Raw genomic sequence first — 22,232 nt, 5'->3', positions numbered from 1 at the left:
GCGAACGCTCACAAATTTTTCCCTTATAAATGGTAATTGCTTCTTCGCTTTACAACATTCCAGCTTACGAACCATTTCATAGGAACACTATACCTTCGGATGGCGGGGGAAACCTGTACACCGATCACTGGGAATTCTGATGCTTTTGCGCCCTTCTGATTCTGTTTGTTAGGAATTAATTATTATTATTTATTTACTTAGAGATGCAGCAAGCAATAGGCCCTTCTAGCCCAACAAACCAGCAGCCCACCTACTTAACCCTAGCCACAGGACAATTTACAATGGTCAATTAAACAAATTGACTGGTATGTGTTTGGACGGTGGAAGGAAATTGGAGCACCGAGAGGAAATTCACATCAGCTGGAGAAACATACAATCTCCTTACAAATGATGTTGGAACAAACTCCAAACTCTGACACACTGAGCTGTAATAACGTTGCACTAACCACTACACTACTGTGGCACCCTAATTAATGTTAATATTGAAACTAATATTGGGGGAAAAATGGTGTTTAATTTGGCTACGTTGGAAGAGTGCGTGAGTGATTTGATTGGTGGAGTATTTATTACATGTGTATGTTGCAAATTAATGCAACAGATAGGCTATAGCTGCCTTACGACTATAATTTATTACTCACAATTTGTTCAGCAACTCAAAGATTCACTGCATAGTTTCAACAGGACTCATTAACTCTTTAGTTTCACAACTTTTTAACATAGATCAGTACAGCACATTACTCACAATGTTGAACTGACCTTTTAACCAACTCCAAGATGAATCTAACCCTTCTCTTCTATCTAGCCCTATGTTTTTCTTTCATGCATGTACCTATCTAAGAGTATCTTAAATGTCCCAAATGTATCTGCCTCTACCAACACCTCTACCTATGTATTCCATGCACCCACCACTGTGTGTTCTTTAAAAAAAATTAACTTTGACATCCCTCCTACACTTTCTTCCAATCACCTTAAAATTATGCCCCCTTATATTTCTGCCCTCGGAAAAACACTCTAGCTGTCAACTCTATCTATGCCTCTTAGCGTTTTGTACACCTCTGTCAAGTGACCTCTTGAATTCTGATGTTTTTGATCCAAGGTTCTTTCGGGAGTCAAGTAAGAGACATTAAACCTGATGCTTCGCAATAATCCTATTAAGCGCTAATAGAACAAAGAGAATTGGAAATGTACAGTAACAAGACTCTTAAGAACAAAGAGGAAAGGAAGGGAAAGAATTAAGTTGGTGGGCAGCATGGTCGTCCTTGCTTATATCCCATAGATAAGAGACATTCCATCCAAATGTATAGGTAAGAGTTAACCAATCAGGTAGCCTCTATTCAATAATGTGATACTATGAGAAGCTTATGTTTTTATGTATTTTATGTTTCATATGGGTGGCACAGTAATGCAGTGGCGGGTGTACTGATTTAGATTCAATTCTGGCTGCACTCTGAGGAGTTTGTATGTTCTCCCCGTGACCCCCTGGGTTTCCACCAAATGCTCCTGGTTTCTCCCACAGTCCAAAGACATACAGGTGATGCTTGCAGGCTTCCCCCAGCATATTCTCAGACTATGTTGCTCATTGATGCTAGAGTAGTATGGACAACCCAGCGTTGATTTCATTGTATGTTTCAATGTATATCTAACACACAAAACTAATCTCTTTAGGCCACCAACATGATTGAGAGGTATTAATGCATCAACTAGTGTTTTTTTTTCTAACCCCTAAAATTGATGGTGTTTTATTTCATTGAAAGGTGTGCACATAAATCTAGAGAGATAATGGAGTGAAAGCCTTGTTTGTTAATTATACCTTGTATAAAATTAGCTTTAGCAGGTTGTGATGGGTATGAATTCATGATGCACAATTTATTGGGATATTCAGTTATAGTCCTGTATAGTTTTCTATTGGTTAAAGATTATGGAGCATTTAAAATACAGTAAAGAACCATTTATTCAGGCAAGAATAGTTATTTACTTTTGCAACATAAAATAAATAGACTCTTCAAAGTTTAAAGTGAGTCTTATCAAAGTGCTATATACTACCCTGAGATTGTTTCTTGTGAGCTTTCACAGTAAATACAAAAAAGCACAATAGTCAATGGAAAAGCTACACACAACAAAGACAGTTTGCAAAAGACAACAAATTGTGCATATACAAAAAAGAAAAAAAATTATAATCAATTCTTAAATTGATCGATTTTCATTCAGTGTGCATTGTCGTAAATTTCATTAATCAAATTTCAGTGACTTGTCTTTCACTGCCTTCCCTAATATAGTTCTTAAATGTGTTACAACAAGGCAAGGCAAATGAAAGAATTGTTATTTTGACAAGAATTTAGAATTAGAATTTATTTAAATCTTACATCCATACCACAATGCGAGGGAGTAAAGATCTTTGCATTATGACTCCTTTGAAATGTACAGACATGTGAACTTAAAAGTCTAGTGGCTTGTAGAAAGAAGTTGTCCCATAGCCTGTTGGTCCTGGCTTTAATGCTGCGGTACCCTTTGCAAGACGGAAGCAGCTGAAACAATTTAAAGTTGGAGTGACTGGTGTCCCCAATGATCTTCCAGGCATTCTTTCTGCACCTGCTGCTATAAATTTCCTCAGTGGAGGGAAGTTCACATTCACAGATGCACTGGGTTGTCCATACCACTCTGCAGTGCCCAGTGATCAAGGTTGGTGTAGTTCCCATACCAGGCAATGATACAGCCAGTCAGTGTGCTCTTGGTGCCCCTGTTGAAGGTCTTGAAGATTTAGAGGCCCATGCCAAACTTCTTCAGTTGCTTGACGTGGAAGAAACGCTGTTGTGCTTTTTTTGGTGCCACAAAGTGTGTAAAATCTAGGTGAGATCACTGGTGATGTGTATACCGAGGAACTTGAAACTATTCACCCTCTCAACTGCAGACCTATTGATGTTGATCGGGCTGAGCCGGTCTCCATTCCTCCTATAATCAGCTCTTTTGTTTTTTGGACATTGAGGAAGAGGTTGTTATCCTGGCACCACTGTGTCAGGGTGTCAACCTCTCCTCTGTAGGCTATCTCAATACTGCTAGAATTAAGCCCAGTCAAAATCATGTCCTCTGTGAATTTGTTCAGCAGATTGGAGCTGTGTGGCTGTACAGTCATGGGTGTAAAGGGAGTAGAGAAGGGGACTCAGAACACAATCCTGGGGGCACCTGTGTTGAGAATCGGTGTTAGTCATGTGGTCAGCTTTCACAGTTGTGTAGTGGTTAGCGTAACACTATTACAGCCCCAGCTATAAGATAGGAGTTTGATTCCCATCACTGCCTATAAGAAGTTTGTACATTCTTGACATGACCATGTACATTCCAAAGATGTACGGTTAGGGATAGTAAATTATGGACATGCTACGTTGATGCTAGAAACATAGCAACACTTGCAGGCTGCGCAGTACCATCCTGACTAGTTTGACTTGGTGCAAAACGGCACATTTCTCTATGTTTTGATGTACATGTGACAAATAAAGTTAATCTTTTTAATTGCTTCTCAGTTATCATCTCTCTCTTTTGGAAAAGGTGTTCAGACGTCAGTGGAAGCAGATTTCAACAGAGTTATTTAACAAGGAAGTGCAGATAATTCAATGTTGTAGTTTACTTTTTCAAAAAAAAAATAACTTGCTAGTGCTTGAATCTACGCTTTAGGTGAAATTTATAATCTTATGATTGTGCTGTTGTTGTCAGATATTTTCTGTAGTGTATGACCAGAACTGTATGATGCATTTGTAATATTGGCTCCCAACTCTTGTGTTCTTTGCTTCACTAATAAAGTCAAAAGATCCAATATACGTTATCTAGCTCTACTGCCTTTAGGCATGTATAGAAAAAATCATGAAGATCTCTGTGGACCTGTGTATTAGTTATCCACTATCTCCTTTGGATTCCTTTGCTCTCCCCAAGTGCATTTTCTGGAAGACTAGTCCAATTCTCAGTCAATTTCTTGAATCCCAATTGTCAACTTTCTTTGAATCCAGTGTCCTTTATTTGGATTAGCTTGCCTTGTGAGATCTTGTAAAAGGCCTTGTTTAAAATTTATCATATCGTTAACCTCATCGACTCTCCCAACTTGAAAAGTTCAGTTAAGAATTAGGTTTGGTCTTTCTTTAACAAATCCACACAGTTCTTGATTAAATAGTGTGTTTCTCGACTTTCTCAGTAACATTATTCTCTTATGTACTATTTCAATGTAGTGATGTGATTAAATAATCTCTTGGGGGCACCACAATATTGTAGCAGTTAACACAGTGTTATTACAGTTCAGCATGTCAGAGTTCAATTCCATCACTGTGTGTAAGGAGTTTGTATGCTCTCTCTCTGACCACGAGTTTCTTCCGGATGCTCCGGTTTCCTCCCACAGGCCAAAGACGAACTGGTTAGTAGATTAAATGGTCATTGTAAACTGTCCTGTGATCAGGATTGCGTTAAATAGGTGCGTTGGTAAGTGGCGCTGCTAACTGGGCTGGAAGGAATGTTCTGCGCTACATATCTAAATAAAATTAAATAAATGTGGATCGCAAAATAAATCAATTTTTCAATTTTTTTCCCTTCTTGACTCCAGAGAAGTTATGGTAATCATCTGTCTCTTTTTAGTGGCAATATCGGTGAGTGAGGTTTTTAAGAGTGCGTATGGTATGCTTGCCTTCATTGGTTGGGGAGATGAACATGAGAGTTAAGTAGTCCTACAGCTATATAAAACTTTATTTTAACCAGACCTGGAGTATTGTGTGCAGCTCTGGCCACTCCATTTTAGGATGATGTGATGATGGTGCAAAAGAGCTTTAGCAGGATGCTGCCTGGATTCAAAGGTACGAACGATAAGGAAAGTTTGGACAAACTTGGGTTCGTCTCCCTGGAGGCTGAGGGGAGACCTGAAAGAGGTTTTTAAAATTGAGAGACATAGATAAGGTAGAAGCTGTTCCCCACACATGCTTTGAGGGTTGGGTTTGAATTTAAAGATGGTGCAAGGGGCAAGTGTTTTGTGCATAGAGCAGTAGACCAGAAGTAGTAGTGGAAAGAGGCAATTGGAGTTTGAGGCATTTAGATAAATAGATGAACATGAAGGGAGTAGAGGGTATGGAAGATGCGTTGGAGGAGGTAAGTTGGTGTAAATTGGCCTGAAGATTGGCACAACATTGTGGGCCAAACGGCCTGTCCAGCGCTTTACTGTTCTACATTGTTAAAAGCAATTTGTTCATTACTCAATTAAACCTTTTAAAGAAATCACAAGATTGTTCTGTACTCTCTCTCCCCCCCCCTACCACCTGTGAACTGTTGTGTCACACTAAGATGATGGATGACTTTTGTTGAAAAATAAAGATCACTTCAAAGGAAAGTTTTTCTTTTTTTCATCTATCACTAATTAATAATTGAAGTAAATAATACTGAATGTAAAAAGAATGAATTAATGACCAGTAAAATTCGCAAATCCTTTAAACTGGCCTTAACCTTCTTTGTCCTTAATGTGTTGCAACATTATTGTTTAGCGTTTTTGCAATAATTCAAACATAACTTTACAGATAGGAACCTGATAATTGCAGTAATAAGAGATTTAGAAGTACCGACTGCTCGGATTAATGTGATAACATCTTTGTTTACTTTATCAACATTGGACTTGGAGTTATTTAAAAAACTAGACTAACCTGAATTTCATGACGACATTGAGATCATTGACAAGATTAACTTGACAGGTTCAATCAAGCATGTGGTGTGACTGGCTATATAGAATAACAACTGGAGCCATCTTCTGCTATAGTTTTGGCTAGATTACATTTTTGAGAGAGCCTACCCTATGAGCAAACAATCATTAATGGTATTTAACTGAAAGAGCCAGTCTACTTCCCTTATTGCATTTTGTAAGAGCATGTTCAAGCCATAGGAATCTTTATGCTTGCGTTTTGATTTGGCTCTTGACTCCAGTGAAAAGCATCATCTTGTCTTTATGTTTTGCCTTGTCCTCAGGTCATCAGTGCAAACAAGAAATGTTCCAAGGTCTTTGTTGTAATGGAAACATTTGTAGATTAATAGAGGCTTTCTAGTCTCCTGGGTTGTGAATGTTTCTGCTGTGAATAATGCTCTGTTTTGTTGCACTAAGTAGTGTCATTCTTCCCGATTAAACTCCATCACTGTACCCTGTTTACCATAGTTCAGAAATATACTTGGTGCCACTTTATTAGATACGGGTGGTACCTAGTGAAGTGGCCGCTAAATATGTGTTCATGGTATTTGGCTGCTGTAGCCCATCCTCTTCCTTGACAAATGAAATCTGAATGTTTCTTTGGATCTCATTACCATATCACTGATACAATTCTCTCCTTCAGTCCGTCAGTGAATATAAAGGGTAACAATATTGACAACAGATTAACATAAGACATTCACTCAGTGGCCAATTTATTAGGTACAAGAGTGGAACCTGGCATGGTCTTCTGCTGCTGCAGCCCATCCACTTCAAGGTTCGACATGTATGTCCAAAGATGCTCTTCTGCACACCACTGTTGTAGCACGTTATTTGAGTTACGGTCACCTTCATTGTCAGCTTGAACCAATCTGGCTTTTCTCCTCTGACCTCTCCCTTTAACAGGGCATTTTTTGCCCATATAACTGCCACTCACTGGATTTTTTTTTTTTGTTTTTCATACCATTCTCTGTAAACTCCAGACTGTTGTGGATGAAAATCCAAGGAGATCAGCAGTTTCTGAATTACTCAAACCACCCTATGTAGCACCAGCAATCATTCCATGGTCAAAGTCACTCAGATCACATTTCTTCTCCGTTTGGTCTAAACAACAACTGAACCTCTTGACCATGTCCAAATGCTTTTATGCATTGAGTTGCTGCCACATGATGGGCTAATTAGATATTTTCATTAACATGCAGGTGTACTAATAAAATGGCCACTGAGTGTATATATAAATCTAGATTTGTATGACCGTCAATTGTTGCTACAGAATGCTGCCTGCCCCTGCCTAGCAACCAGTTTAATTTTTAACTTAAAATGAACTGATCTCAGCGAGTCTGGCAGCATCTGTGGTGGGAAATGGACAGTGGATGTTTTGGACTGAGAGCTGTCATCTCAGTTCCAACAACAGTTTGTGTTTTTGCTCCAGGCTCCAGCATCTGCAGCCTCTTTTGGGGTGCCATGGTAACGTACAAGCTAGCATGATGCTATCACAGCTCGGGATATCAGATTTCACAGTTCAGTCCTGATATTCTGTCAAGTGTTTGTATGTCCTCCCTGTGGAGTATGTGGGTTTCCTCTGGATGCCCTGGTTTCCTCCCACAGTCCAAAGATGAATCGGTTAGTAGGTTAATTGGTCATAGTCATAGAGAAGTACAGCACAGAAACAGACCTATGACCCATCTATGTGGGTTGCTAAGCAGTATGGTTTAAAGGGCTGGAAGAGCCTATTTATGGTGCATCTCTAAATAAAAAAAAATTATGAATAAACAACTGGCTTCAATTATGCTTTTCACATGATTACAAACTTTTACTGCTCATTGAATCTGACCAAAATCTATTTAAAAAGTCATTCATTGAAATTCATTCATTATTGAAAAGCCCCCTATACTACCAACTTAATTGAGTAATTTAATATTCTGTGCTTGACCATAATTTTTGCAAACGTCACAGTTTGAAGGTGGTGTGGATAATGTTGAAGGTGGGCCATAGGTTACAACAGGACATTGATAGGATGCTGAGCTGAGAAGTGGCAGATGGAGTTCAATTCAGAAAAGTGTAGAGTGATTTATTTTGAAAGGTCAAACTTGAAGGAAGAATACAGAGTTAATGACAGGATCTTGGGATTCATGTCCATAGATCCTGCAAAATTGCAGCGCAAATTCATTGGGTGGATAAGAAGGCATATGTTGAGCTCGCCTTTATTAGTCAGGGTCTGAGTTCAAGAGCTCTATAGAACCCTGGTTAGACTACACTAAGAGAATATTGTGTTCTGTTCTGGAAATAGCTATTATGGGGAGGCATAAGGTGTGCAAATATAAAAATAATATTGAGAGCATGAATGGTAGAGTCCTTAAAAATGTTATATTGACCGGCATATCTTCAAATTTATTTATCACATGTACATGGATACAGTGAAATGCATCATTTGTGTTAACAACCAATACACCCAAAGATATGCTGGGACTGCCCGCAAGTGTCCCCTCACATTCTATAGCCACTCACTAATAAGTGGAAGGTTTGAGTAAGGAACCCAAAGCGGGGTAGACCATACAGATATCATGACTGATGAACAGCAATACCTTGGTTAATGGTAGGGGTCCATGGTGTCAAAAAGGTTGGGAACCCCTTACCTAAGGTGAGCTGCCTTGATGTGGAGGACCTAACCAAGGCAGGATTCCAGCTCAGTCCTGTCACCAGCTTGTGCTCATTCATTTCTCAGGCATTCTAATTGCTTAATGGTTTTATGGGCTGTGGGCCCGTTGGGTGAATGAAAATTACTTAGTGGTGTCCAGATATGCATTGCCCACTGTGTCCCAGCCCCTCCGTTGTTTAGCATGTCAGTAGCACAATGAGCAAAGTCCTGAAATGAGCAAATTTGCAGTGATTGCACCATTTTCCTTTCACTAACTACTATTTCCTATTTAAATTGAATTGTCAATAAACACTGAAACTATGCAAACCAGTGTTTTGGCTTTGCAAGCGCAGTGAGCTGTAATATTTAACAACAATATTTTTCTTCCTACTTTAATATTGCAAGATTATAAGACATAGCAGAATTAGGCCATTTGGCTCATCAAATCTGTTCTACCATTTTATTATGGCAGATTTTATTATCCCTCTCAACCCATTCTCCTGCTAACTCATAACCTTTGATGCCCTTCCTATTTAATAACTAATTGACCTCTGCTTTAAGAATACTCAATGATTTAGCCTGCTCAGCCATCTATAGCAAAGAATTCCACAGATTCACCACCACCTGGCTAAAGAAAATTTTCTTCATCTTCATTCTAAATGGACGTCTCTCAATTCTGAGGCTGTGCTCTCTGGTCCTAGACTCCACCACTATTGGAAATCTCTTCTCCACATCCACTCTATCTAAGCCTTTCAATATTTGATACAGTGTCTTTTAATGAGATCCCCCTCATTCCTCTAAACTCCAGTGAATTCAGACCCAAAACCATCAAAAGCTCCTCATGCATTAACCCTTTCAATCTTAGGATCAATCTTGTGAACCACCTCTGGATCCCCTCCAATGCCCAGTGACCCAAAACTGCTCACAGTACTCTTGTGCTAATTAAATTTTAATGAAGTAAAAACTAGAAGGTATTCATTAAGGGTGAGAGGGGAAAGATTTAAAAGCAACCTGAGGGGCAATTTTTTCACACAGTTTGAGGGTAGGAAAGGAGCTCCCAGAGGAAGTGGTTAAAGCAGATACTATAGTGTTATTTACAAATCACTTGGATAGGTACGTGGAGGGGAGGGGAAGGGCTTGGAGGGATATGGGCTGAACACACGCAGTTTGCAGTAGCTGGATTGGCACAGTTGGCAGAGGCTGATTGGGCTGAATGCCATGACTCTGGAGAAGGGACAAGCTCTTTTGCAAAAATAAGAGAATTATGAATGTCAAGTAATTCACCTTGGAACAAAGATCAGATATTATGAGGAGTGATAGCCAGCTGTTCACTCATTTCTTAACTCATTGTTTGAATTAAAATTCAAAGTTTATTTACATTGCCGTATCCTACCCTGAGATTAATTTTCTTTTGGGTATTTATAACAGATACAAAAATAAGTGAATCACTGAAAAACTACACACAAATGACCAAAGTGCAAAAGAAGACAAATTGTATAAATGAAAAACAAATAATAATATTGAGAATGGATTAATCATGCATGTCACTGGCAGTTTTTTAGACAAGTTCACAGTGGCAAAAGCTATAATAAGCCACCATATCCAGTTTATTTCTTTTCATTATCAATACTTTTCTTTTGCAGATATCCCTTTTGAAATTCTTGTGTATATATTTCGATGGGTTGTGTCAAGTCACTTGGATCTACGATCCTTGGAGCAATTGTCCATGGTGTGCAGAGCATTCTACGTTTGTGCAAGGTACTGTTCACAATGAGCACCCATGTACAAAGGTTTGTTGTTTATTGACTTGCTAACCAAAGTGTTAAAAAATGTTTTTGGGACAATCCAAGAAAGTGCTGGGAAATGGACAGCATTATCATAATGTTCACTCAAGAGTGTACTAAAAAATGTGGCCATAGGAGTATGGTCTTCTGCTGCTATAGCTTCAAGGTTCTTCCCAACACTGTTGTAATAAGTGGTTATTTGTGTTATTGTCACCTTCCTGTTAGCCTGAACCAGTCTGGCCATTCTTCTCTGTCTCTCTCATTAACAAGGTATTCTGCCCACAGAGAATCCACTCACTGGATGTCCTGAAGAAAGATCTCAGCCGGAAACAGCAACTGTTTACTCTTTTCTATAGATGCTGCCTGGCCTGCTGAGTTCCTCCAGCATATTGTGTTGTTGCTCTGGATTTCCAGCATCCGCAGATTTTCTTGTGTTTGTGACTCACTGGATATCTTCTGTTTTTCGTACCATTGTCTGTAAACGCTAGAGGCTGTTATGCATGAAAATCCCAGGATGTCAGCAGTTTCTGAGATAATCGAACCAGTCTCACTCATGCAAACCTCCTCATCACTATCTGAGCAAATTGTTGAAAGTATCCTTACAGTTTGTGTGTTGGGCCATTTGAATGCACAAAGTTCAATGTTGGAAATCTATTATCAAAGTACATATATGGCACCATACACAGTATGTCTCCATATTACTACCATGAGATTCATTTTCTGCAGTCATTCATGGTAAATACAAAGAAACAAAATAGAAGCAATGAAAAACTGCACACAAGATGGGCAACCAACCAATGTGAAAAAGACAACAAACTGCAAATGCAGGGAAAAAAAACGATAATAAAGAACAGGAATGTAAGAAGCTGCAGTGAGCAGTGTGCTCAGCCCACTGCATTCCTCCCCAACTTTAGTACCTACAGGAGGTGCTGTCTCAAAAAAAAGCATCTATCATCAAAGATCCCCACTATACAGGCCATACCATCTTCTTGCAGCGACCGTCAGGCAGGAGGTACAGAAGACTGAAGTCCCACACCATCTGTTTCAGGAGCATCTACTTCCCTTCAACTACTCAGTTCTTGAACCAAGCTGTATAACCCTAATCACTACTGTAGTCTTGCAACACCATGATCAGTTTGACTACATTGCACTATTGTGAACTTTATTAATTTTCGGCTGTAATTGTGTTCTTTCTTGTATAATCTGATTTTCTTCTTATGCTGTGTGCAAGTAAGTTTTTCAATTCGATGTGTATGTACAAGGCATGGATAGTAAGTGAAGATGATACTAAAATGGCTGGTGTTGTGCAGTGCAGATAGACAATAAGATACAACATTATAACGTGAAACGCAAGATTCCGCAGATGCTGGAAATCCAGATCAATTCATACAAAATGCAGGAGGACCTCAGTAAGTCAGGCAGCATCCATGGAGAGGAAAAAGCACTTGTTGTTTTGAGCTCACTTCTGAAGTAGATTGTGAAGTCAAGAATCCATGTTGTACTAGACATAATTTTAAGGTGATTGGAGGAAAGTATAAGGGGAATGTTAGAAGAAGAATTTTTACACAGTAATAGGTATGTGAAACATGCTGTTAGGAGTGGTGGATGAGGCAGATATATTAGGGACACTTAGTCTCTTAGATAGATAGATAGATAGGTGAATGAAAGAAAAATGGAAGATTACATGGAATATCAAACTATTTAGCAATACAGCATGGAATAGACGATTCCAGCCCTTTAAGCCACGTTGCCCCAGCAATCCCACATACCCAGTTAACCTTAACCTAATCATGGGACAATTTCTAAAGACCAACTAACCTACCCAATGTATCTTTGGACTGTGGAAGGAAACCAGAGCACCTGGGGAAAACCCATGCATTCCATGGGAAGGGCGTAGAAAGATTCCTTACAGAACGGCACAGGAATTGAATTCTGAACTCTGGAACACCCCAAGCTGTAATAGCATCATGCTAACCAGGATGCTTTTTACCAGGATATAGTCTGGACTTGCGGGCTTGAGGTATAAGGAGTTCATTTCCTGGAATGTAGGAAACTGAAGGGTGACCTGATGGAGGATTATAAAATCATGAGGGGCATGGACAGAGTGAAAGCACATATTTTTCCAAGGAAAAGGTGCTAAAAACAATGGGGCACAGGTTTAAGATCAGAAGCTAGAAATCCCATATACACAAAGCATGGTGCATATTTGGAATGAGCAACCAGAAATAGTGGTTGACACTGGCACATTAGCAATGTTTAAAAGCCACGTAGAAAAGTACGTGGATAGGACAAGTTTAGAGGGCTATGAAACGCATGTCAATGGGACCTAGCTGGCTGGGCCACACAGCTAGCATGAACAAGTTGTGCTGAAGGGCCTGTTTCTGTGCTGTATGACTCTAGAACTTAAATCACTTCTGGGAAAATTAGAGATAGATTTTAAATGATGGCCTTACCAATGTCTGTAAAAGTGCTGTGAGAAAAATACGTGGACAGGTTTTTACACGGTAAGTTCTGTGGTAGTAAGATTGAACTTACAACTGTTATATATTGGTAATTGTTGGACATTGGTCATATAACATATCGCAAGTCCAATTCATTAGTTCATTGATGAGACCAATGGCAGGGAGCTGCATGGCCTTGGTTGAGGAATGGGCCAGGCCCTTATGCCGTGGAATTGCCTGTTAAAGCCACCTAGGGGAGGAGGCTCCAGAGACCGTGTAGAAGAGAACAGAGGTGCACTGGAATCCATGCTGGGTTGGGGGCTGGCCTCTACAAGCTGGTTCTCCCATCAGTGCTGCTCTCCAGTGTTTGCTCCGTAGAAGACAAGCTGAATTGTCTTCATCTGTGGCTGACCCAGTGCAAGATGAGGAACTGCTGGGTACTTGTTTTTGCAGAAAGGCGGCTCCAACGCAACATCCCATGCACCATTAATCTTCAGGCCATGCCACTCAGGGGCTTGTAACTATATGTGCTGTGTGTGACAGTATGTATGTGTTTTGCACTTGGCCCCAGAGGAAGGCGACTTGGTTCACTGGTATATATGTGTATGGTTGAATGACTATTAAACTTGAACTTGAATTTCTTTTTCCCCAGAGATCCTGAAATCTGGCGTTTGGCATGCCTGAAAGTATGGGGCAGAGCATGCAGCACCTTGGTGTTGTACAGTTCTTGGAGACACATGTTCCTGGAAAGACCTCGCGTTCGATTTGACGGTGAGTTGGTAATGAGAAATTCCAGCTTGTTTGGATGTTAGTAGAACTTCAGTTGCATTAATGACATAGATTAAGTAGTTGCAGGTGCCAGACATCTGGTTGGTAAAGAGTTTTTACACTTTTCCCATGACCATGTGAATTTCCTCTAGGTGCTCCAGTTTCCTCTCACATTCTAATGTTGTACAGGTTAGGGTTAGTAAGTTGTGGGCATGCTCTGTTGGCACCTGACTCAAGTGTCTGTTGGCTGCCTCAGTCATATACAAGGGTTAATTTACAGTTGCCATTCAATCCACTAACCTTGGTGAATCTGTGGAGTTCATTGCTACAAGTGGCTGTGGAACCCAAATCACTGAGTATATCTGGTCACCTCACGACAGGAAGGACGTGGAAACCATAGAAAGGCTGCAGAGGAGATTTACAAGGATATTGCCTGGATTGGGGAGCATGCCTTATGAGAATAAGTTGAGTGAACTCGGCCTTTTCTCCTTGGAGCGACGGAGGGTGAGAAGTGACCTGATATTGATCTTGTGGATAGGCTTTTTCTCAGAGCTGAAATGGCTAGCACGAGAGGCCATAGTTTTAAGGTGCTTGGAAGTAGGTACAAGGGTAAGTTTTTTTTATTCAGAGAGTGGTGAGTGCGTGGAATGGGGTGGCGGTGGTGGAGGCGGAAATGATAGGGTCTTTTAAGAGACTCTTGGATAGGTACATGGGGCTTAGGAAAATAGAGGGCTGTGGCTAAGCCTAGATAGTTCTAAGGTAAGGACACGTTCGGCATAGCTTTGTGGGTCAAAGGGGCTGTATTGTGCTGTAGGTTTTCTATGTTTCTATCTTAAGCAGAGGTTGATAAGTTCTGGATTTGTAAGAGTGTCAAAGGTTACAGGGAAAGGCAAGAGAACGGGGTTAGGTGGTATAATAAGTTAGCTATGGTCAAATGTTGGGACATTGAAGTTTGCAACAATTTAGTTCAAGTTTACTTTATTGTACTTAAATCATACAGATGTAGTATACCTCCAAATAAAACAACATTCTCACAGACTTGGGTGCATAAGTCAATCAAGATTTGAATAGCTCAGCAGAAAGCAGTTGATTAGACAATCAAAATTTGAATAGCTCAGACTCAGCAGAAAGCAGCTGATTGGGCAGTCGAGGTCAGGTGACCAAGCAGTTTGAACAGCTCAAACAAATAAATAGAGGGGTAGCTCAAGCGGAGCGGCCTGTGGGAAGCGGCCAGTGAATGAGTGGGCTAGTGAAGGAGTGGAGCTTTGAGACTTTGACTCGAGCGATTCTGGCAGTTTCGGCAGTTGGACTGTGCAATCATGTCAATCAAGATTTGAATAGCTCAGACTCAGCAGAAAGCAGCTAATTGGGCAATCGAGGTCAGGTGACCAAGCAGTTTGAACAGCTCAAACAAATAAATAGAGTGGTAGCTCAAGTGGAGCGGCCTGTGAGTGAGTGGGCCAGTGAAGGAGTGGAGCTTTGAGGCTTTAACTCGAGAGGCTTCGACGAGAAGAGGCGGAGGACGAGCTTCTTCCCAGTTAGTCTTTACAATGCCTCCTGAGACGATGATGTGCCTCTCATATGAGATGTGGCAGTCTTGGGAGAACTCCCCTCTCCCGCAGAGCCACATCTGCCAGAAGTGCATGCGGTTGGGCGAACTGGAAGACCGTGTAAGGAATCTGGAGCAGCAGCTGGATGACCTTCGACTCATAAGGGAGAATGAGGCAGTCATAGATGAGAGCTACAGGGAGGTAGTCACACCTAGGCTGCCGGAAGCAGGTCATTGGGTGACAGTCAGAGGAGGGGAAGGCGAAGGTGAGCAGACAGATCGTGCAGAGCACTCCGTAGCCATTCCCTTGAATAATAAGTTTACCATCCTGGATACTGTTGGCGGGTATGACCGACCAGATGTGAGCCACGGTGTCAGGGCCTCTGGCACTGAGTCTGACCCTGTGGTGCAGAAGGGTGGGACGGAGAAGAGGAGAGCTGTCATCATTGGAGACTCTATAGTCAGGGGAGCAGACAGAAGATTTTGTGGATGTGAGAAGGACACCCGCATAGTTTGTTGCCTCCAGGGTGCCAGGGTCCAGGATGTCTCTGGCCAGGTGCACGACATCCCGGTACAAGAGGGAAAGCAACCAGAAGTTGTGATACATGTTGGCACCAACGACATAGGCAGGCAGAGAGATGAGGTTCTGAAATGTGAGTGTCGGAAACTAGGCAGAAGGCTGAAGAGCAGGACCTCAAGGGTGGTCTTCTCAGGATTGATACCAGTGCTACGTGATAGTGATGGTAAGAATTGGAGGAGATGGCAGTTGAATACATGGCTGAGGAGTTGGTGCAGGGGGCAGGGTTTTAGATTTTTGGATCATTGGGATCTCTTCTGGGGAAGGTGGGACCTGTACAGATTGGATGGGTTGCACCTGAACTCGAGGGGGAGCAATATCCTTGCAGGTAGGTTTGCTAGCATGGTTCGGGAGGGTTTAAACTAATTTGCAAAGAGGATGGGACCCGGAGCGATAGAGCAGTGAAAGAAGTGCATGGAGTAAAGCCAGATCTAACATTTAGAGAGGCTTTGAGAAAAGAGAAGCAGAATGAAGGGTGTAAAGACAGTAAGGTAGAAGGGCTAAAGTGCGTATACTTCAATGCAAGAAGCGTCAGGAACAAAGGTGATGAACTGAGAGCTTGGATACATACATGGAATTATGATGTGGCCATTACAGAGACTTGACTGGCACCAGGGCAGGAATGGATTTTCAATATTCCTGGATTTCAGTGCTTTAAAAGGGATAGGGAGGAAAAAGTAGAGGAGGGGAGGCATTACTGGTCAGGGATGCTATTACAGCTACAGAAGGGGTGGGTAATGTAGCAGGATTCTCTTTTGAGTCAGTATGGGTGGAAGTCAGGAACAGGAAGGGAGCAGTTACTCTATTGGGAGTATTCTATAGGCCCCCTGGTAGCAGCAGAGATACCGAGGAGCAGATTGGGAGTCAGATTTTGGACAGGTGCAAAAATGGCAGGGTTGTTATCATGGGTGACTTTAACTTCCCTAATAATGATTGGCACCTGACTACTTCCGAGAATTTAGACGGGGCAGAGTTTAAGTGTGTCCAGGAGGGATTCCTGTCACAGTATGTTGACAGGCCAACTAGGGGGAACGCCATATTAGATCTAGTATTAGGTAACGAACTGGGTTAAGTCACAGATATCTCAGTGGGTGAGCATCTGGGGGACGATGACCACCACTCCATGGCCTTCAGCATTATCATGGAAAAGGATAAAATCAGAGAGAACAGGAAAATTTTTAATTGGGGAAGGGCAAATTACGAGGCTATAAGGCTAGAACTTGCGGGTGTGAATTGGGATGATGTTTTTGCAGGGAAATGTACTATGGGCATGTGGTGGATGTTTAGGGATCTCTTGCAGGATGTTAGAGATAAATTTGTCCCGGTAAGGAAGATAAAGGATAGTAGGGTGAAGGAACCATGGGTGACAAGTGGGGAGGAGAATCTAGTCAGGTGGAAGAAGGCAGCATACATGAGGTTTAGGAAGCGGGGATCAGATGTGTCTATTGAGGAATATAGGGAAGCAAGAACGGAGCTCAAGAAGGGGCTGAGAAGGCTTTGGCGACTATGGTAAAGGAAAACCCTGAGGCATTCTCCAATTATGTGAAGAACAAAAGGATGACAGGAGTGAAGGTAGGACCAATTAGAGATAAAGGTGGGGAGATGTGCCTGGAGGCTGTGGAAGTGAGCGAGGTCCTCAGTGAATACTTCTGTTCGGTATTCACCAATGAGAGGGAACTTGATGATGGTGAGGACAATATGAGTGAGGTTGATGTTCTGGAGCATGTTGATATTAAGGCAGAGGAGGTGTTGGAGTTGTTAAAATACATTAGGACGGATAAGTCCCCGGGGCCTGACAGAATATTCTCCAGGCTGCTCCACGAGGTGAGGGAAGAGATTGCTGAGCCTCTGGCTAGGATCTTTATGTCCTCGCTGTCCACGAGAATGGTACCGGAGGATTGGAGGGAAGCGAATATTGTCCCCTTGTTCAAAAAAGGTAGTAGGGATAGTCCGGGTAATTATAGACCAGTGAGCCTTACGTCTGTGGTGGGAAAGCTGTTGGAAAAGTTTCTTAGACATAGGATCTGTGGGCATTTAGAGAATCATGGTCTGATCAGGGACAGTCAGCATAGCTTTGTGAAGGGCAGATCGTGTCTAACAAGCCTGATAGAGTTCTTTGAGGAGATGACCAGGCATATAGATGAGGGTAGTGCAGTGGATATGATCTATATGGATTTTAGTAAGGATTTCGACAAGGTTCCACATGGTAGGCTTATTCAGAAAGTCAGAAGGCATGGGATCCAGGGAAGTTTGGCCAGGTGGATTCAGAATTGGCTTGCCTGAAGAAGGCAGAGGGTCATGGTGGAGGGTTGTGACTAGTGGTGTCCCACAAAGATCTGTTCTGGGACCTCTACTTTTCGTGATTTTTATTAACGACCTGGATGTGTGGGTTGAAGGGTGGGTTGGCAAGCTTGCAGAGGACACAAAGGTTGGTGGTGTTGTAGATAGTGTAGAGGATTGTCGAAGATTGCAGAGAGACATTGATAGGATGCAGAAGTGGGTTGAGAAGTGACAGATGGAGTACAACCCGGAGAAGTGTGAGGTGGTACACTTTGGAAGGACAAACTCCAAGGCAGAGTACAAAGTAAATGGCAGGATACTTGGTAGTGTGGAGGAACAAAGGGATCTGGGAATACATATCCACAGATCCCTGAAAGTTGCTCACAGTTAGATAGGGTAGCTAAGAAAGCTTGTGGGGTGTTAGCTTTCATAAGTCGAGGGATAGAGTTTAAGAGTCGCGAGGTAATGATGCAGCTCTATAAAACTCTGGTTAGGCCACACTTGGAGTACTATGTCCAGTTCTGGTCGCCTCACTATGGGAAGAATGTGGAAGCATTGGAAAGGGTACAGAGGAGATTTACCAGGATGCTGCCTGGTTTAGAGAGTATGGATTATGATCAGAGATTAAGGGAGCTAGGGCTTTACTCTTTAGAGAGAAGGAGAATGAGAAGAGACATGATAGAGGTATACAAGATATTAAGAGGAATAGATAGTGGACAGCCAGCGCCTCTTCCCCAGGGCACCACTGCTCAATACAAGAGGACATGGCTTTAAGGTAAGGGGTGGGAAGTTCAAGGGGGATATTAGAGGAAGGTTTTTTACTCAGAGAGTGGTTGGTATGTGGAATGCACTGCCTGAGTCAGTGGTGGAGGCAGATACACCAATGAAATTTAAGAGACTACTAGACAGGTATATAGAGGAATTTAAGGTGAGGGTTATATGGGAGGCAGGGTTTGAGGGTCGGCACAACATTGTGGGCCGAAGGGCCTGTACTGTGTTGTACTATTCTATGCTCTATAACACAGTACAGTGGATTCTGGTTAATTGGGACACATAGGTACCAATGCATTTTGGTCCAATTAAGCGACTGTCCTAATTAACCAAAGTTACATGGAAATAGCTTTAAAAAAAGGCAAACTAGCAAGCAACACACACAAAATGCTGGAGGGACTCAGCAGGCCGGTCAGCATCTATGGAAAAGAGTGCCGTCAATGCAGTCAATGATTTGGGCCAAAACCCTTCAGCAGGACTGGAGAAAAGAAGCTGAGGAGTAGATTTTAAAGGGGAGAGAGAAATACAAGGTGATAGGTGAAACCTGAAGGGGGAGGGATGAAGTAAAGAGCTGAGAAGTTGAATGGTAAAAGAGGTAAAAGATTCATCCTCTAAATCTTTATAGTCATAACTTGCTGAAATAGTGAAATCGCTTCATTTTCACTCCCAACCATTTCCAACACCTGCAAGCCTGAATATTTGAAACTGCAGTGAGGAAAACAGTTCTGAATTGTTGCATGAGAACAAATATTAGTTTCATCGGTATTTTTTTTAAATCATCCCATTTTGATGGCCCTGTCCTGGTCAGGGTTGACCTTAGATGTTGAGTCCTAGCTGTCAGAAGTCATACATGTCCCAGGGCAGTACAATATGGAGAACGAGCCGGTGCCATGCAGTGGGCTCCTCCTCTCGCCGCAGCTGATGAATTGGAAGTAACAGCAGAGACCGAAACAGTTCAGCACGTGGTGTTGCAGGCGTTCTCAGTCAGCATTAAACTCAACATAGCACTACTTTAGGGAATATAGCTCTGGATTTTTCATCAGAGTTTACTCCCCAAGCCTTCACAAGGCAGCTGAGGTTTGAGAGCAGAATTTTCCTCCTTCATGAGCTGCCAACCGCAGCTGACAAGCCCCATCCCGTAAAGAGTCTGGGTTTAAGACACTGGTAACCCGCCTTTGTCCCTTCTGTCGGTAGAAACTGCTCTAGTGGTCTTAGTAGCTAAGCCCCACATGAAACCAGGAGGTGGACTTGGTTATCAGAGGCGATTTGGGATGCATACCATTGGGAACATTTGATAGGTAATGGAAGTGTACTCCCACTACTGTGACGGTGCCACCCCACACCCCAGTTATGAGAGCCTTGAGGAACCATGCCATTTTTATATAGCTAAATTAAAAATAAGATTGATGAAGTGAGAAAGAGTAAATAATGATAACTCAGATGTTTTGGGATTTATCCACTATCATTTAATATCTGTTAACAGTGTTGATGTTTTTCTAGGTGTATATATAAGTAAAACGACCTATGTACGTCAAGGTGAGGAATCTCTGGATGGTTTTTACAGGGCGTGGCATCAGGTGGAATATTACAGGTACAGCACCTTTTTTGTCTTCTAAAACAAGACAAGATCATTAGAAGTGAATGATATTTACATAACAAAATGTATGCAGGCGTTTTATTTCCATGGACATTGCTTGCTAGAATGGTTCAACTGAAATAAGTTTTTTTTAAACGTTTAGTATTTTTTTTAAAGAAACATCACTGGACAATAAAAGCAATAAATTATTTTGTTTTCTTTTGAACTTGAGCTAACACCCAGATAAGAGGTGGGCTAACTGGGTATAATGCTCTTTTGAAGCATTATTACTATTATTCAGAGAAGTTTTCTGAAGTACTGCAGATATGTGCCCGTCTTAACCTGGTGATAGCAATCTCAAAGTTCAAAGTCAATTTGTTATCAAAGTATGTATCCCATGTGCAACCTTAATATTAATTTTCTTGCAGGCACCCACAAGAGAAAACACAATAGAATCCATAAAAAAGCACACATAACAAAGAGCGACATACACTTAATGTGCAAAATTAGACATGTTGTTCCAATCATTTTAAAAAAGTAAACAAGTAACACTGAGAACAGGAGCTGCAGAGTCCCCAAAAGTGAATCCATCTCAATTAGGAGCTGAGGTGAGTGAAGATACCCACACAGATCCAGGATCCCAATGGCTGCAGCGACAAGAAAGCTCAAGAATAATAATCACATCATTTCATAGGAAACAACATGGGGCTAATGAGCTATGTGGCTCCCTGTAGTGTCATAAGTTAGTCACTTCTTGCCCTCTATCTGGCCAAGTTTGAATAATTAATGAAACATTCACAACAGACACCATACCCACCCTCATTAAGAACCCTTGCCAAAGAATGCTTCTAAAGAGCATTATGCTGAGTTAGTCCACTTCTTATCTTGACGGTTCAAGTTCAAGAGATAAACAAAATCATTCATTGTTTTTTTTTTGTCTCATGACGTTTCTTTGAAGAAGGTCTCAACTTCTGAGCTGAGGTTTTCACCCCAATCTGGAGACTTAGAGCTGCAGCCAAACATAGGAAGTTACAGAGAAGGTGTGTTGTATGCTTCCTCTTTTATGGAAGATGGAACATAGAACAGTGCTGCACAGGAACAGAGGAATTCTTTCTATTCATATGCTTATTTCAGAGTCTGTTGAAGGCCCCTATCACATCTGCCTCCACCATCATTCCAGGCCCCCACCACTCTCTGTGTTTAATCAAAGGCGGGGGAAATTAATCTGTCTTGCCCTGCAAATCTCCTTTGAACACACCTGATTAGGGATGGTCAATAGGCCTTTGTGCATCTAACCAATCGTAAAGTTTTTCAGGAAAGTTGCTGAAATCAGTGGACATTGCATGGACTTGGTCCCACATGGGAGGTTGGTCAAGAAGGTTTAGGCACTTGGCATTCAAGATGAAGCAGTAAACTGGATTCGACATTGACTTTGCGGGAGAAGTCATATAGTGTTATTAGATAGTTGCCCTTCCTACTGGTGTCCTGTGACTACTGGGGTGTCGCAGGAATCGGTGCTGGGTCCATTATTATTTGTTATCTATATAAATGATTTGGATGATAATGTGGTAAACTGGATCACCAAATTTGTTAACAGCACCAAGTTTGGGGCAAAGCAACACTTTCAGTTCGCTGGATGAACTCAGCAGGTCAGGCAGCATCAGTCAGAAACGAGTCAACACAAACGAGCCCTCCCCCCACCTTCTTTATAGGGCCTCTGCCCCTTCCCCCTACAGTCCTGACGAAGGGTTCCGGCCCAAAACGTCGACCGATCTTTTCCACGGATGCTGCCCGGCCTGCTGAGTTCCTCCAGCGTGTTGTGAGTGTTGCTTTGACCCCAGCATCTGCAGATTATTTTGTGTTTAAGAAACGATTAGTCGACATTTTGGGCCGGAACCCTTCGTCAGGACTGAAGAATGAAAGATGGGGAAGGATTTGAAGAATGCTTGTAGCGTCAGTTGGTAGACCAGTAATTTGAAAGACAAAGGAGTGGGGGAGGGGAAGCATTGACGTCATAGCCCTGAAAACAATGGGTGGTAGAAGAAGGAGGCGGAACCATGAGGGAGCTGGGGGAGAGGGTAGAGTGAAATAAGGATAGAGGAAGAGAGGAGGAGGGAATTACCAGAAGTTGGAGAATTCTATGTTCATACCAAGGG

General features: G+C 41.9%; 1 protein-coding gene across 4 annotated transcripts in view; it reads left to right on the top strand.

The window, feature by feature from the left end:
• fbxo9 (F-box protein 9) overlaps window positions 1–22,232 on the top strand; it is a 121,610-nt gene that overhangs the window by 63,311 nt on the left and 36,067 nt on the right. For all 4 annotated transcript variants that reach the window (XM_072251117.1, XM_072251116.1, XM_072251115.1 and 1 more), the window contains exons 7-9: window positions 9,974–10,088; window positions 13,208–13,326; window positions 20,001–20,091. In XM_072251117.1, coding sequence (XP_072107218.1) covers window positions 9,974–10,088; window positions 13,208–13,326; window positions 20,001–20,091 — 325 coding nt within the window. The remainder of the gene's footprint in view (window positions 1–9,973; window positions 10,089–13,207; window positions 13,327–20,000; window positions 20,092–22,232) is intronic.

Source organism: Mobula birostris, chromosome 2 (assembly GCF_030028105.1).
Source record: "Mobula birostris isolate sMobBir1 chromosome 2, sMobBir1.hap1, whole genome shotgun sequence".
Taxonomy (NCBI): domain Eukaryota; kingdom Metazoa; phylum Chordata; class Chondrichthyes; order Myliobatiformes; family Myliobatidae; genus Mobula; species Mobula birostris.
This window is presented reverse-complemented; position numbering and strand designations above follow the sequence as displayed.